The sequence below is a fragment of the Ovis aries genome, chromosome 18 (assembly GCF_016772045.2).
Source record: "Ovis aries strain OAR_USU_Benz2616 breed Rambouillet chromosome 18, ARS-UI_Ramb_v3.0, whole genome shotgun sequence".
Classification (NCBI taxonomy): domain Eukaryota; kingdom Metazoa; phylum Chordata; class Mammalia; order Artiodactyla; family Bovidae; genus Ovis; species Ovis aries.
Window position 1 is genome coordinate 40,960,388 of NC_056071.1, and position 16,899 is coordinate 40,977,286.

General features: G+C 39.2%; 1 protein-coding gene across 3 annotated transcripts in view; it reads left to right on the top strand.

Moving 5' to 3' along the window:
• Positions 1–16,682, top strand: part of AKAP6 (A-kinase anchoring protein 6) — a 501,319-nt gene extending 484,637 nt beyond the window's left edge. For all 3 annotated transcript variants that reach the window (XM_042235676.2, XM_060401786.1, XM_060401787.1), the window contains 2 exons: positions 4,698–8,112; positions 13,412–16,682. In XM_042235676.2, coding sequence (XP_042091610.1) covers positions 4,698–8,072 — 3,375 coding nt within the window. In that variant the 3' untranslated portion in view covers positions 8,073–8,112; positions 13,412–16,682. The remainder of the gene's footprint in view (positions 1–4,697; positions 8,113–13,411) is intronic.
• Positions 16,683–16,899: the final 217 nt, after the last annotated feature.

Genomic DNA, 16,899 nt, shown 5'->3' on the forward strand with positions numbered 1-16,899 from the left:
TCTGGAAATAGAAAGTCCTTGAGCTATAGGGCCTGCCGAGAGCTGGGCAGGCATCTTTTCTCATCTGGCTATTCCTAATATGCTCAGTGAGGACATGCAAAGACAAACCCACCCCCCATTTCCGGTGCAATGGGAGTAAGTCAGGGACCTGATTAATATTGATTTCATTGGATTCCATGCATGTGGTTGCACTAAAGAATTTAGTCAGCCAGCCACCTTGATAGGGTTATTTAACACTCAACTACTCTGTCCTCCTCTATTTTCACAGGCAGTATTTGCTATAGCTGCTATCCTTGTATCCCTACTATGTGCCAGGCCCTCCCCCTAGGACTTCACAGACTTCTTTTCATTTAAAGCTCCCAGCAGTCTCTAAGATAGACACAATGTACTCTGGTTATCTTGAACAGATAAATGATGTAACTGAGGCACACATGGTAAGTAACTTGTCCAGGATCATACTGCTAACCTGTAAAGGGGGGCAACCGAGGATTCATACCCAGATCTGTTTGCTCCAAATTCCGCAATGGTTGGTGAACAGCGAACATTTTTGCTTCTGATCCTATTTTATTTTTCATCTATATTTCTTCTTGCTAACTCTGAATCTGTTCTCTGCCCATCAAAAGGCAGAGTACCACAAGCTCTGAACTCTCATAAAAGCTGTCTGTTTGTTAAGGACTAGCTCTTTCTTACAGTTGTTGATGTTTTTGAAAAATTTCTACCTATCTAGTTTAGGAAAATAATTATGCATCTAATGATCAGACACTTTGGTTTTTTACATTTGGAGGAGGTGGTGCTAGGCAAAATATTGCATCAAAAGAGCAGAGTAAGTATATTAAGGGTAGAATTTTCCTTCTTTAAATTGATTCCCCCACCCTTATCTATATATCATTTTCTCCCTCCTATCCAAACTTCCCTGTATTCTGCTTTTTGCTTTAGGGTAAATATGCTTATCTTTATTCACTTACGGTTCTCTATGTTTTTGATACTTTTATTTGTGTGTTTTTGTTATGTTCTACTTTCCTACAAATAAACCGCACCTCCCAGGGCTTTGTAAGTGGTCTTGTTTAGTAAACTCTTAGATCTGGAATAAACAGGGGGACACTGATGGCAAGACCTCCTAATGGTTTTGGCTATTTCAAGCACCAGAAATTTGACTGGAACATTCAGTTCATCCTAGTCTTTTTGATATACCTTAGTTTTTCAAAAGTTGCATCTCTTTAAAGGAAATTAAAGGAATCCAAAGGTAGTTGTATCAGATCTCTGTTGGATTATTGTTTTATAGAATGTCAGGTTCCTTCATCTCCACTCTTTTGCTGATAATGTGTTTCTCATCACTTATAAAAATCTACCATTTAACTTAAAATTTTAAGAAAAGCCTAGAGATGAAGTCCTAGGATACCTGACTCAAAGTCACGCAAGTGCAGAAGGAAGTTAATTTGGATAGGTATTACTTGCTGCAATTGGAATCTTGGTCATTGTCATCATCATCATAATTATTTTCCAGCCACTTTTAGTTTCTCTATCTATATTACACTAACATAAATAACCTGCCTCTAAGAATAAAAACAAAACAAAGTAACACCAATTGATTCCACTTGGTCTTGAGCAGATCTGCAAAGGTGTGTGTGTGTGTGTGTGTGTGTGTGTGTGTGTGTGTGTGTGTGTGTGTATGCACATCTGTGTGTAATTATATACGGAGAGTCCTTGGTTTAGGCCAGAATTCTGCACCAGTGAAACAGGTTTATGAATGAAAAGCCTTTGCACAAATGGATTTAATTCAGAATTATCTCTGAAAAGGCAGCCTCGCTATTGGAACTTCATGTACTACTCACCATCTTCTTGGTTTCACAAATATTCTTAGGGTTTTTTTTTTTTTTGTAAATCCATGTTTGATTTATCACTTTATCAAAGACAGGGAACATCTGAGATGTTTTATAAAGCACCAGATAGTTCCTTTAGAAAAACAAAACAACAAAATATGCTTAACTAGCTTGAGGATTATTTGCTATGTTGGGCTATCCTCAAAGAGAACTTTTGACCAAATAATTTTCCAGCCAGTTATATCACTCTGTACATTTGTCTTTTTCTAAAGGCAACTTTTTAGTTATATAAATGTTGTAAATGTCCTTCCTCTTGGAAATTTTCCCTACTTTTTTTTACCCTCAGGGTATATTTTATATTTGAGGTTAAATCTTGACAAAATGGAGATTTTACTGAAAATATTGACAGAATTTAATTCATAACAGAAAAGAGTGAACGAGGGCAGAGTGATCAGCTCTTCTTTAATATGTAAAATGTAAAGTCTAAAGTGAATGATTTTCTAATGGGTCTTGTCAGATATTCCCTGGAGTTGACATAAAAACTTTTTTGAAATTATAATCAAGTTAAGAGATTTATAGGAAGAGAGAATTAGGAAAGGAAAAGGACAATATTACAGACAAAAGTTTAATCTTCTCCTGTGGAAATCTTCCACTCCAGCTACTTTATTGGGTGAAAGATTTGTTCTTGTAGATGCTGCCATGCAAGTTTTATGCTTTTTGTGGGCTTGCATTTGGAAAGCCACAAAGGCAGCCTTTGGTCAGAAAACAACTGTGTCATAGCTGAGTTACAGGCGTCCCTTGGGCTCAGCTCCTGGTGCCCATCCAGGTGGCATGGTTCTTGCAGCCAGAGTGAGCCCCCGGGTTTGGGACCCTCACGGAAAATCTGTACCTCTAAATGTTAAAGTCAACCTGAGAGTTACAGAGAGAGCTCTTTTGAAAGACAAATTCAGTTATTTATTAGCATTCTCAGAATCCAGTGTTGCCAAGATAGTATTTGAAATTAATGTACTATTTGATTAGACTGACTGATTGTTTCTACAGCTAAAGATGTTAACATTCACTAGTCGTACTAACTGGTCATTAGTACTTCCTTTATCAGCAAGCAAAGAATAAACAGAAATTCTAATAAAAATTCATCATGGTGAACGTACCCCATACCTAAGTGAGCATGATGATAGCCAGTGAACTGTATTAAGTGCTGTAACGTTGGTAGGAAAGATTCTGTTAGAAAATTTAAGAGTATCCCTCAATTAATGTTTACTTTGTATCTAGACTCTTTTAAACTTAAGTAGGCTATACAGATAATCTCTTACATATCCAGTGCTAATGGGTATTTTATGCTTAATGTGTTCTTGTGGTATCCGTCCGCTAGTAGTTTCAGGAAGGACTGAGAGCTTCCTAGGAGAGCACTGTGAATGTGCTGCTGGCAAAGCCTTTTTTCCCACTCCTGAGGAAGAAAAGCAGCATGGCCTGTTTTTCAACCAGATTGTCAAAATAATTCTGAATTGTAATTCAGAGATGCTGACCTGTTAATACAGTGAGACACCTCTCTCTACGCACGTCATGGATCCCTTGTGATTTTAAGAGCAAATTGAAAGGAAAGATGAGGAGAGAATGAGGTAGGCCGGGAAAACCCTTTATGCATTAACTAAAGGCCACTCTAGAGCAATTCTCCATGCACTGACTATTCCAGCTGCATTATACTGACTGCCTCCTCAGCCCTTCACAAGCATTAGCTCACTTAATCCTCAGAATAATCTCTGAAGATGGACAGTGCTGACCCCCTTGAAAAAGTGGTGTGAGGCGATGACTGCCCAGAAAGGTTAAGCGACTTGCCCAAGACCATGCCAAACCCATTCAGCTTCTGTGTCCCAGAATGTGTCACGCTTCACCAAAGAGGGTAAAAATCAAGAAATCCAAGGAAAGAACAAGAACCCAACTGTGCAGGCAGAAAGCAGCCTAAGAGAATCTGGGCTGCTTCATTCATGGAGTCAGGAAGTCCTCAGATAGTTGTTATTCTAGGGCTGGAGTTGGGCTGGAGCAGGAGGGTTCTGCCTGGACTTTACATAGGGACAGTATGAGAGAAGTGAACAAGGGATCAAGGATCAAAGTGGAATCTCTGTGATAGAGACTGATAAAGACTGTGAGAACAGTGACTAATGACTAAGAAGCTACCCTGCAGTACTGGGGCCCGAGACTCAAGTCCAGGAAGGTGTGGGTAAAGAAACCAGTCAGCTGGTGCTCAGCTTGGGTCTGATTGGGAACAGGGTCACATTCTGAAGACAAGGAACCCTAAAGGGAAGGTGGTGGAAAAGACAGACTTATGAGAGCTCCTGGCCAGTGAATGGCTTTAGATAGCTACAACTCTCTTCTCTTTCCCCAGAAGCTGCATCAAGTGGAGAACTCAGGAACCAGAAGCAAGAGGGGATTTCACCATATGTGGGTGCAGATAGTACTCCATTATGAACTCCAGAACTGCAATGATATTAGCGTGAACGTACCCTAAAAGATGTCACAGGCTAACCTCTTTTTACCTTTATTTACCTGACAGTTTTATCTTCACCCAATCCAAGGTTAAAAATGCAGACGAAATCAATAGGAAATAGTTAATTCCATAAATTACATATTTGACTGTAATAATCTTACATTTTAATCTATGTTATTGCCCCCAGTGACAAATTACTATTGATAGAAAAGCCTCTTTCAATAATTTTGGATGTTATTCCAGAGAGGAATAGAGCTGATAATTATGCTATCTTTCAAATTCATGCTTGGGGCAAATTTCTTTCCTGACTCTTCCAAGAGATTTTGAATGGATAAAATTTTCATGCTTGTGTCCCTAATTCTTCTGCTTTTTTTTTCCTTTCTCCTACACAGGAGGCTTTGAATGTGATTGATCCTGGCTTGATGGACCTAAATGGGACGAGTGAGGATGCCTTGGAATGGGATGAAACTGACATAAGTAACAAGTTAATTAGTTTGAACGAAGAATTGAATGACCTTGATCAAGAATCCCAACCTGTCATGCCTTCCTTAAACCTTGAAGAGACAGGTAGTGAGAACCCTAGGTATGAAGAAGAGGCAGGTGGCCACGGGGCATCTCAGTATGCATCAAGTGTCACTGCCCCATCCAGTCCGCACGTTTACCAGGTCTACAGCCTCCACAATGTTGAGCTCTATGAAGACAGCCACATCCCATTCCTGAAAAACAATCCAAAGTTCACTAGCATGACGCAGCCTAGTGTTTTAACTAAGAGTCTCAGCAAAGACTCTTCCTTTTCATCTACCAAATCTTTGCCAGATCTTCTAGGGGGCTCCAATTTGGTGAAGCCCTGCCCATGCCATGGAGGAGACATGAGCCAAAATTCAGGCAGTGAGAGTGGAATTGTCAGTGAAGGGGACACCGAAACCACCACCAACTCTGAAATGTGCTTGCTCAATGCAGTGGATGGGTCCCCAAGTAACCCTGACACTGAACATCTGGACCCACAAATGGGAGATGCAGTTAACGTGTTAGGGCAAAAGATTAGAGACGAGGAGGAACGGATTAAGCTCCCAAATAGCTCTCAGTTACCCGTTTCACCGGTGGGTTGTATAAATGGAAAAGCTGGAGATTTAAACAGTGTTACCAAACATACCCCTGATTGTTTGGGAGAAGAATTACAAGGAAAACATGACGTGTTTACATTTTATGATTACTCGTACCTCCAAGGCTCAAAACTCAAATTACCGTTGATAATGAAGCAGTCACAAAGTGAAAAAGCACATGTGGAGGATCCCCTGCTTCATGGTTTTTATTTTGATAAAAAATCCTGCAAATCTAAACATCAGGCTACAGAGTTACAACCAGATGCACCTCCCCATGAAAGGATTTTGGCAAGTGCACCCCATGAAATGGATCACAGTTCATATAAAAGTGGTGATGTAGAGAAGACGTTCACTGGCATGCAAAATGCCAGACAGCTCTCTCTTTTATCTCATAGTTCGTCTATTGAGTCTCTTTCTCCAGGGGGTGATTTATTTGCATTGGGCATCTTTAAAAATGGCAGTGACAACCTCCAGCGAAGCACTTCTTTAGAAAGTTGGTTGACATCTTATAAAAGCAATGAAGATCTTTTTAGCTGTCACAGCTCCGGGGACCTAAGTGTGAGCAGTGGCTCAGTTGGTGAACTGAGTAAAAGAACATTAGATCTCCTGAATCGTTTGGAGAATATCCAGAGCCCTTCAGAGCAGAAGATAAAGCGAAGTGTTTCCGATATCACTCTTCAAAGCTGTTCCCAAAAGATGTCTTTCCCTGGCCAACTGTCACTGGACATGGCATCTTCTATTAATGAAGACTCGCCAGCATCTCTTACAGAACTAAGCAGCAGTGATGAGCTTTCTCTTTGCTCGGAGGATATTGTGTTACACAAGAACAAGATCCCAGAATCGAATGTGTCATTCAGAAAGCGCCTTCCTCGTTCAGTGGCCGATGAAAGTGATGTCAATGTCAGCATGATCGTGAATGTCTCTTGCACCTCTGCCTGCACTGATGATGAAGATGACAGTGACCTCCTCTCCAGCTCAACGCTCACCTTAACAGAAGAAGAGCTGTGCGTCAAAGATGAGGATGATGACTCCAGTATTGCAACGGATGATGAAATTTATGAAGACTGCAACGTGATGTCTGGGCTGGACTACATTAAGAATGAGCTGCAGACCTGGATTAGACCCAAGCTTTCCTTGACAAGAGATAAGAGAAGGTGTAATCTCAGTGATGAAGTCAAGGGCAATAAGGATGTAAGTAATAGTGAGATGACCAATTCCTCAGACACTATCAACATTGAGACCCTTCTCAATGGCTCAATAAAACATCTCTCTGAAAATAATGGAAATAGTAAGAATTTACCCCACACTCATGAGTTAGGGACAAAAGGTGAAAATAAGAAAAATATTTTCAAAGTTAATAAAGATCCATATGTGGCAGACATGGAAAACGGCAATATTGAAAGCACTCCAGAAAGTCAGAAGGACAAACCGAATGAGATTTCAAAGGAATCAGAAAGTCTTGGTTCAGCTGGGAAAAGGATTTCAGAGAGTGAGCACTGTAAGTGCAAACCAGTTATAGATGGCTCAGATGAATCAAATATTGCTGGGAAGGAGTCTGTTTCCCAAATGGTTAGACATGTCCCAAAGAAATGTCAAAACCACCACCATTTTGAAAATCAGAGTGCTGCTTCTACTCCCCCTGAGAAATCTTGTCCAGAACTGCCTTCAGAAACCAGTGTTATCAATGGACAGGACTCCAATGTACTGAAATCGTCATCTAATAATGCACCGAGTATGGCTGGAAAACCTGCTGGTTGCTGCCTAGCACGCGAACAAAATGAAACAGAGGAAAACGTTGCCGCCAATGACAACGTTTCCTGTTGTGACTGTGAACCAGACATTTTTCATCAAAAAGATGCCGAAGATTGCTCAGTACATGACTTTGTTAAGGAAATCATTGACATGACTTCAACAGCCCTGAAATGTAAATCTCAACCTGAAAACGAGGTCACTGCTCCTACTTCATTAACTCAAATCAAGGAGAAGGTGTTGGAGCATTCTCATCGGCCCATCCAGCTAAGAAAAGGGGACTTTTATTCCTACTTATCTCTCTCCTCGCATGACAGTGATTGTGGGGAGGTCACCAATTACATTGAAGAGAAGAGCAGCACTCCACTGCCAACAGACATGACTGACTCTGGCTCGGAAGACAAGGAGGACACCGAATACTTCTTCGAGGCCTGTGTTGAGGAGGACCCTGCTGAAGACAAGCCCTGTTTCTCTGATGCTCCTCCAAATGAACCTGCAGATCCCACTGAGGCTGCAGTACCCCTGCTAGTAGGAGCAGGCTCTTCCAGGTTCAGCGATACTTCCCTCCTCGCCAATAATGCAGACACAGTGGCCCTTTCAAGTCCTCCGAAAGGAGGTAATGTAGGAAAGGAAGTGGATGGTTTACCCCAAGCTTCTAATGTCCATGGAGAAAGCGCAGAGGTAACTACTCCTTCAAAGCTAGGCAGTGAAAAGGAGAGTTCAGAAAACCCAGGTGAGTCTGCAAGGCCAGAAGAACACAATGCTTCTTCAGCCCCATCTGGAGTTCCCAGACTCTCCTCGAAGGCGAAGCAGCCAAAGGACAAGGCCTCATGGCATCCCAGCCCCACAGCTCTAACCTGTGAAGAGAATCTGCTAAACCTTCATGAAGAACGACATAGAAATATGCATAGGTAGAAGGTAACCCTCTCCAAGCATGAAAATCATCTCATTGAAGGTACGTATAGTCCTCATGTTTTAATATATATTTAATATATTGTCACATATATATTTAATATAGACATACTTAAAAATATGAGTTTTAGTCAACAAAGCTATGATAGGAGAAAGGACTAGACAGGATGGCTGGTCATGGCAGATATTTATCTGAATAAGGCATTTAGATGGAAGAAATACTCCCAACTGTGCAAGTAACTGTGAAGCAAAAGAGGGAAAAAATGGTCACCATTGACATTTTTAGTAACATTACTTTTATCACATCATTATGCCAAGAAGAATTAAAAATTTGAGGAAGTAGTCAAATACAGTAGAGCCTCAAATTCTCCCACTAAGGGAGGAAAAGGGGTTCTCCTCCAGATTGCAATTATACCCTCTGATCAGAATGCATGCACAGTGCTCCCCGCTTCAGCTTCTGTGCACAGCCTGCTCCCTTCAGTGCCTAGAGATGAACAGTGATTAAGTTAAAGCTGCATCTCCGGATCTGGGCCCTCCTTTTACGCTTCTGTCTAATGTAACTATCATCACATTTACTTCCCTGGTGGAAGGCTGTGCTGTCACAGCTCCTAATCACGACCAAGTCTGAGAATTCAAACAGGAGGGGAAAGTTGATGTTAAGGAAGAGGCTTTTATTTATCCACACAGAGACTGAGAACAGGCTCCGAAAGCAAATGCGGAGAGAATACATGACAAGTTAATGGCGTTTTGATAAAAACAGAATTTTTGAATTTTGCCTGAAGGTGACAGGCTGATTTCCATCCATGTGTTTTTTTTTTTTTTTTTTTTGAGAAAGTCATTCTGCTCTTCGTGTTTAATAAGACAGGTACTGATTGATAATTCTGATAGGATGATACAATTCTAAAAGTGACACCGAAACTCTGTTATTTCCCATTTCTAAGCCTCAGTGATGAATATACTTTCTCAATCAAGTTTAGAAAAGAAAATGTGAGTTTTTGAATGTGAGAGTTGTATTTCACCAAAGTATGAGGTACTGACTGCCATCTCCACCCCCTACTCCAGAAGCTTAATGCAGTAACCTAAACTCGTGCTATAGGAAATGAATTACAGAAGCAATCTACCCTAATTTGTTAACTTATTCAAATAACAGTTATTATACTTAACTATGCTAAAGATTATCTTTTTTGTGGCAGATTGTTTATTTTTTGATGAGCCTAATTACTGATTTTCTAAAAGTAATTTACATTTATTACAAATACATCTTTTAAAATGTGACAGATAATGTTGTTCCCATAATGTATTATGAAAAAAGTTACTATTTAAAAACACATTATTTAATTTGAAAGATGAATGGCAAACATCATTATTTTTTTCCTGCAACACCTGTGCCCTCAGCTCATTAAAATGTGTGATTCTGTGTAGAGCTGCTAGAAATGGGGAGTGAGGGGGGAATCTATACCATATATATACCCTAAAAATAAACTCAGTATGCAAAATTGTAGGAAAGCAGCCCTACTTACTAATATAGCACAACTAATTTTCTGTGTTTCAGACTCTATTTACAATTGGCTGCAAGGGAGAACAAAAGTAGGAGAGAGAGAAATGTATTTTCTGTGAAACATGTCCACCCTATAATCACATTCTCCATCAGTCTGCAGTAAAACTGACCATTAAGGGAGAATAACTGCCATTCCATAAGCTGCTTCAAAACAAGTTCTATTAGAACCAGTTGTACTGCCAGCTCTGCCAACCTCCACAGAAGGGCCGGTAGAGCCTGGCTGATTTTTGTTTTCTGAAAGGGGATCAAGGCTTGAAAGCAACACCACTCTGGGTGCAGACTTATGTGACGGTGACCCTCAAATCACCAGTCATGCCGAGATCTGGTCTCGAGAAGCTCAGGCACTGGAGAAACCTCTGGGGTGCACGCCTTCTTTTCTGATGCCCTGGGGAATTTTCCTCTCCCCTGTTTGAAATGAAATGTAATGATTTGCAGCTCCATCTTTTGACTCAGGGAAGGGAATATGCTGATGGATCTGTGTAATCCTCACAATTTTACAGGCATGGACAGTGTAAAACTATCTGCCAGCCCGCCTGCCAGTTAGCAATATTTTGTGGAGCCCCTGCGGTTCGATGCCTGGCCAATCACAGGCAATGGGAGAAGCAGCCAGACTTTATTTCTGCAGAACTCACATCGCCCCCAAGTGACTTGTTATCAGCCTAAGGCCGTTTAGGTAGCCATATTTACTGGGCCTATTCAGTGTTCTCAGTTTCATGTAGACAGAACATCTGGATACCTAAACTTTTCACCAGTCATTAATGCTGGGTACCTGGGTGTAAGTATTTACATATTGTTAAAATACTACCAGCCAGAACAAGTCATTTAATCTCAAAATGTTGACACACCTTCTGTGTTGAATGTCAGGAATGCATAGTAAAATTATATGTAAATATGAGGTTTCATGTCTATGAAAGCTTAATTGTTGTCATTGTTCTCCCTTTAAGATTCAGAAAAGCAAAAAGAAAAACTCCACGTTTTAAAGCCATATGAAAGCTATCACTTGGGATGCCCTTTTTATCAGGAAAATAAAGTTCACCAAATTTGTTTTTTTTTCCACCAGAAATAAGTTCTCAGAGGATGAAATGATTGTAATGTCTTCTAGAAGAGCTGTAACTTAGAATAGCAGTTATAGTCCTCAAGAGAAACAAACATTTCTTTTTTGCAAAATTTTTGGAACAAGTTTTTCATTTACTGTGTTCTAATTAAAAGCCCAATGAATCTGTTTGAGAAATTTTAACTTGCTCTAACACAGTATGTATTTGCACTGATTTCCAGGTACACTGCTGTGCCTTTCACTATTTTCATTTGTGTATCATGTTTCTACAAACATAGAGGGGTCAGTTATAGCAAGTCATATCAAAGAAAGGTAACTGGATAGATCCAGATATTTCTGCCTAATTTGAAGGAAGCATATATGTATGGAGAGCCTCCTAGGACCTGCCTAAGAGATGTACTTTGCACTAATCTTTTTGCTGTATTCTGACAGTTATTTCTTCATAATCCTCATCATAAGCCTCTGACCTTTGGTGAATGATTTAACCCTAAACTTCAGGCTGGGTAAATCCTGTGATACAAAAACTAAACTCATCACATGCAGCCAGTGTATACTATTTTTTTCCTTTGGTTTGCTCTGATTTTCTGGGGTTTTTTAGTGTGGGAGGGTGCTGTATTTACTTAAGATGTACATATTTCCTTCAGAATTTTTTTTAGCTTTATTGCCTTTCCTACTCTATCAGTCTGCAAAGAAAGGCCATATCTAGAGGGCCATAGATTTTAGGCAAGTACTTGTATTTGTGTATGCTCAAATATACATATACACAATAGAAAGTGCTGCTACTCAGTTTTTATAAACTGGGAAAGCTCTAAAAGCAACATTTCTCATGTACACAACAAATTGTTATTCTGTTAATTGGAATGACATTAAGAGTTTAATATGACCCAAAGTTGACCAAGCAGTTTAGGAAACTACTCTTGGTGGTAGCGTATTAATTTTCCCTAAACAACATAGATGTGATCTTATTATATTTACCTTTAAATCACTTTAAAAAATTAAAGTTCTGTTGGATGTGAAGTGCTTTTTTTAATTTCCTAGCACTTCAGAATAACGAGCCGTGCCACGCTAAATATCAAAGATTTTGTTGGGCATCACCCATCTCACATGCACTCCCACGCGCACACACACACACACATATACACACAGCCCAGATCTTTGTCTCAACCAGTTTATCCTGACCCTTTCCAAATGGGCCAGATTGAAAGTTTTGATTATCCAGAGGAATTTAAGTACTGTCATTTAGTAAGCCCATATTTGCCTCACCTAAGGATTCCCTACTCAGTGGCCAGATTTCAAATGAGTCATGTCCTCAGCATTTGAACAATGCACCATGCCTTTCTTGAGTTACTGCGTTACTTTACTGTAACAAATTTCATCCCATCTGTTCCTGTCTTTCTCTCCCTGTTCTTGATAACTTGCCTTTACTCCCCAACATCGTGTGGCTTCAGCCAAACCACATTTGCTCAAGTTTTTCTGGCTCTTGAACAGGTTGCAAGATTATAGAGGAAGAGAGCAAGACAGAAAGAATGAAAGTAGTTCTAGAAGGACCATAAAGCAACCTGACATCAGACTTGAGAACTCAGTTTAAGCCCCTACAAGCAAAAGCCTGCTATATTTGAGAGCTAGTCAGAGCACCTACCACAATTGCATCCTGCATTGCCTAATTTTAATTGTTCCTCATACTCAACAGGTTGATTTTAGCCACTTAGAAATATGAAGAACCGATTGAGTTTGTAACAAATTTGTATCTGAGCCATCAGATATACAGAACTAATTGAATCATTCTCATTTGCACAATGCTGTCAGTACTTTAAATGAAATGCATTCATATTTGAGCTGGAAACCCCAGTTGTATCCTTTCATAGATAAGGGGCTGAAGGATTTGGGTTTATCACATTTATGAATATTTCACCATTGTAAAATAATGGAACTGTTCAATCCCACTGTCACATGTATAGTGATTGAAGGAAGGGTTAAACCCCAGAGTCCAGACTCCCACTCTGTGAATCAAGTCAAACTTGACAATTATTTTTCTTTAAAACTATGTCTTTTTTAAAAACAAAGCGATCGAGTTTGCACAATGATTCTGAAACATTTGAGCTGTTTTATTTTATTTATTTTATGTATCCTTTCATTTCAGAACATTAGCAAGCATTTCTAAAATGGTAGCCTTCATCAGTTCCTCAAAGGGGCTCAGTTGATACTTTGCTGTGTCACTTGCCATCGGCAGCCTCACATTTTCATACTGATTTGACGATATCTCAAGTACCCGAAACTGAGTTCACAAGCAAAGGGCTTCCCTGATAGCTCAGCTGGTAAAGAATCCACCTGCAATGAGGGAGACATGGGTTCGATCCCTGGGAAGATCCTCTAGAAAAGGGAAAGGCTATCCACTCCAGTATTCTGGCCTGGAAAATTCCATGGACTATGTAGTCCATGGGGTTGCAAAGAGTTAGACACGACTGAGCAACTTTCACTCACAAGTAAGAGTAGATAAGATCCAGAAAAAAAGTCAAACTTGATAATTATTTTTCTTTAAAACTGTTTCTTTTTTTGAAAAGCAATCTATTTTGCACATTGATTCTGAAACATTTGGGCTATTACAACCACTTTATGTCTCCTTTTATTTCAGAACATTAGCAAGCATTTCTAAAATCGTGGCCTTCATCAGTTTTGCAAATGAAACGACACTTCTGAAAGTTTTTCCTCTCACTTCTTTGTCTCTTGTAGGTAAGCCTGGCCGCAGCTCAAGGGAGGCCTCACCCCCCTCCCTGGGCTGGTCTCTGGCTCCATCGTGTCACTGCCGTTTGTTACACTGACCTCTCCCCAGACGAATCTTTCTTCTGAATGCGGTTGTCCACATGAGCCTTGTGACCTGGATGTGCGCTGGTTCTCTTTAGGTGATTGTCTTTGAAGTTCAGCAAAGCTGCTTGTTCTCCCATGGATTCCTGTCCCAAGCTACCTCTGCCGACCCCACCTCTCCAGCAAGACTTTTCAGTTTGCCTTCTCCCCTCCCCATCTACTCTTTAAAATTCTGCAGTTCACCGAATTGTTGGTCCATTAAATTCACCTATCTGGAATGAACCCCCCCCCCCGCCCCCGACTCCCTGCCCTGCTGGTGGTACTTGACCAATCTCATGTTTCCATTTTGATTCTTTTTAATGGTATGATGCCTATGTTTATGGAAAAAGATTTACCTGAAAGGCCAATATTTGATTTTATGGCAGCAAAGGGAAGAAACACTGGTCCTTCTTTCAAAGTTAAGCAACTTTTAAAAGCACCATTTTATTTATTTCCTTTTAAAAAGAATAATCTATGCAGCACTTCAGGAAACAACTATATGGTGTTGTATATTATAAACTGGTGACATTCTACTATTAAATTATGTACAACATTTTCTTTTTTTATGCTTCTTGAGGTGGTAATGAGAAAAAAGTTTTTTAAAAAGTGTGCCTTGCTGTATTTCTTATACCATTTATTAAAAAGCTGCTTTCATGGTAAAATTGTGTTGGTTTGAAAGGAGGAAATAGCAAGGTTAAGATGTGTGAATAATTTCTGTATATATGTATAACCAAGTACAAACATTGATGTATAATGACAGTACAAAATGCTTTCATGTTTGTGATGTCTAGTGATGTGGAAAATATAAGCCTTAAATCCATTAGATTGCATGGCAATTAAAATTGGCATAATAAACATAGTTTATTGGGGGAAAAGGAAAATTAGTGATCTCTTTTACCTGTGTTCTTTACCAAATTATTGCACCTGATTCTGGAAAAATTTGACATGTAGCAGCTTCCAAAATATTCATATTGCATAAGAGATGAAGCTTTCACAATTTAAAAAATCTTTCTGATCACTATAAAGATCTTGGAACACAAATGATTAAATGCCAGCTCCCCAAACCAATAAAAATTTATCTTAGATTTTTTAATTTATATTTATCATTGATGGTGTAGTTTTGGGTTTCGGGATACCTAGTATATCTTATATTTGTGTTATATAATTCTTTTGAATGGATTTGATAGAAAAAATAGTAGAAAAGTATAAAAAAGTTGATTATTTTTTAATTTAAACTATAGATTTCAAGTGTATTTATTTTGTGTAAAAGAAGTTAGCTAAAAAATACTCCATTTGGTCTTTACTTGCTCTTGTTAAATGTACTTACGAATTTATATCCTAATGCCTACTAAAGTGCCTGACACATAGTAGGTACTCAATAAAAATCTGCTGTGTTGAAGTATTGAATTAGGTAATACGGATGACATCTATTCATTTTGAGGAAGCTACACTAAAACACATAAACAATTAGAAAAAAATGTAATGCAATATAAAACCACACATAATGTGTAATCAATTTATGTCAAAATTTTAAAAATGGTGTAGATTCATATAGTCACAGTAATGACAATCATTCATTCACCTGATAATTCATTAATATCTTTTGTCTGCAAGGCACTAGTCTAGACATTGGGATGCAATGATACCAAAAGCCCTGCTCTTAGGAGGCTTAGAGGCAGAATGGATGAGGTGAACACAGAGAGACTGAGTAGATGTCCCGCAGCTGAGGAGGAGAGCAAAGTGGTGAAAGAGGCACCAAGAAGCAGCAACAAGGGACAAGAAGGAAGAAAAAGGTTAGAAGAGAGCAGGAAGTTAGATAGTAGGAGATAGTGAAGCTTAACTGCAGGGATAGGAGGAGAAGAGGTAAACGGAGAGACTTAATAAAGAGTCTCTTCAAAAGTTAAGTTGGAGCTTTTGAATGTAATATGCTAAGTAGTAAGGAAAGTTAATAGCATCTTTGTTTTGCACCTGACTTTTTTTTTCATTGGTAGAACCTTATGAGTGCCACACCAAGAATATTTTTTAAATACTAGTCTATAATTCCGCCACTTAATAACTTTTCATTTTGTTTTGCCCCATCTTTTCCATACATATTTCTAAATCAATGAATCATTCTAGGCTCTGTAATGGGTAGTAGTTTGTTCAAAAGGGGTTTTGGGCAGACATCTAGCCACAGGATGCACCATGATTATAGGTGGGAGAGATTAGAGATAAATGCCTCGTGGAGAGGCAGCTGTAGACTATAATAATCTAGGCTCCCAAGGATCATAGAGCTCACAGGGAGAGCGGCTAGCCTGTAGAGAAGAAACAGATCCTGGAGACTCTGAATCTCCTTAGAGGTATGGTATTATTTTATGTACGGAGACAACTTAAATTTTCCTTGGATGGTAATTAAGAATGCCAAGTCTAAGTCTATTGTAAAATATTTGAAGAAAAAACTGACTGAGCTGTTCTGTTTACCAGTTATGTGCTCATTGAAGACTCTGAGGTATTGAAAATGTGTGTTTTTTAAGTATCTATTTAGTATTAACACTGAATTTGTAGCATGACTTTCAGGTTTATTGAAAATGCTTTTTCAAGTTGGAAGGAATGAAATATAGCCTCAGTCTTTTGCTCTGTACACAACCCTCCTAGGCACTCTTGAAAATGGTCACACCAACTCTGCCTATACATTTTCGATGTGACCATTTCAGTGTGTTCATTATCTGTCAAGGCAAGTTGTCCCACCATTAGACACGTCCCTCTGTAAAAAAGTTGTTTCTTAGGTTGCTAAAATCTGCATAGTTCCGCTTCCCCTTGCCTTTAATTTGGTCACCAATCCAAGTTCTGTCCTGAGCAACTGCTCAGAGTATTTCTGCCCCTTTCTCCTGGCAACGCTGAAGATAAAATTGAGACCAGTTACTCATCCTCTCCCAGCTGCTCTGATTTCTGTTGTTCACTTCCCTCTACCACCCTTCATATGTCATGATTTTCAGATCCATTTCAACCTGACTGAATGTTAAGAGGCAGTATCCTTGAAACTGAGGAACTGTCTCCATCATCATACATGTAGAAAAAATATCTGAACATTTAAGTGGTAAGTTTTCTCTCAGAATATATCCAAGATATATGTTTATTCTATTATTGTAAATTTCAATAAAGAAATAAATAAGTAAATCAATAAGAATTCATTACTTCCTTCAGTACCCCAGTCCAGTGCCGGAATCATCTTGAATATTTTCCTTACATCAAATCCAAACTTAACCTGTTCTCATATAGCAGAATCCCCCCACCTTCATTTACTCATTCAGTCATTCAACAAACATTCATGGAATGATTACTTGAGGCAGTGTGTTTGGCGTTTGAGATGCAAAGGCAACTAAAATGTGGTTTCTGCC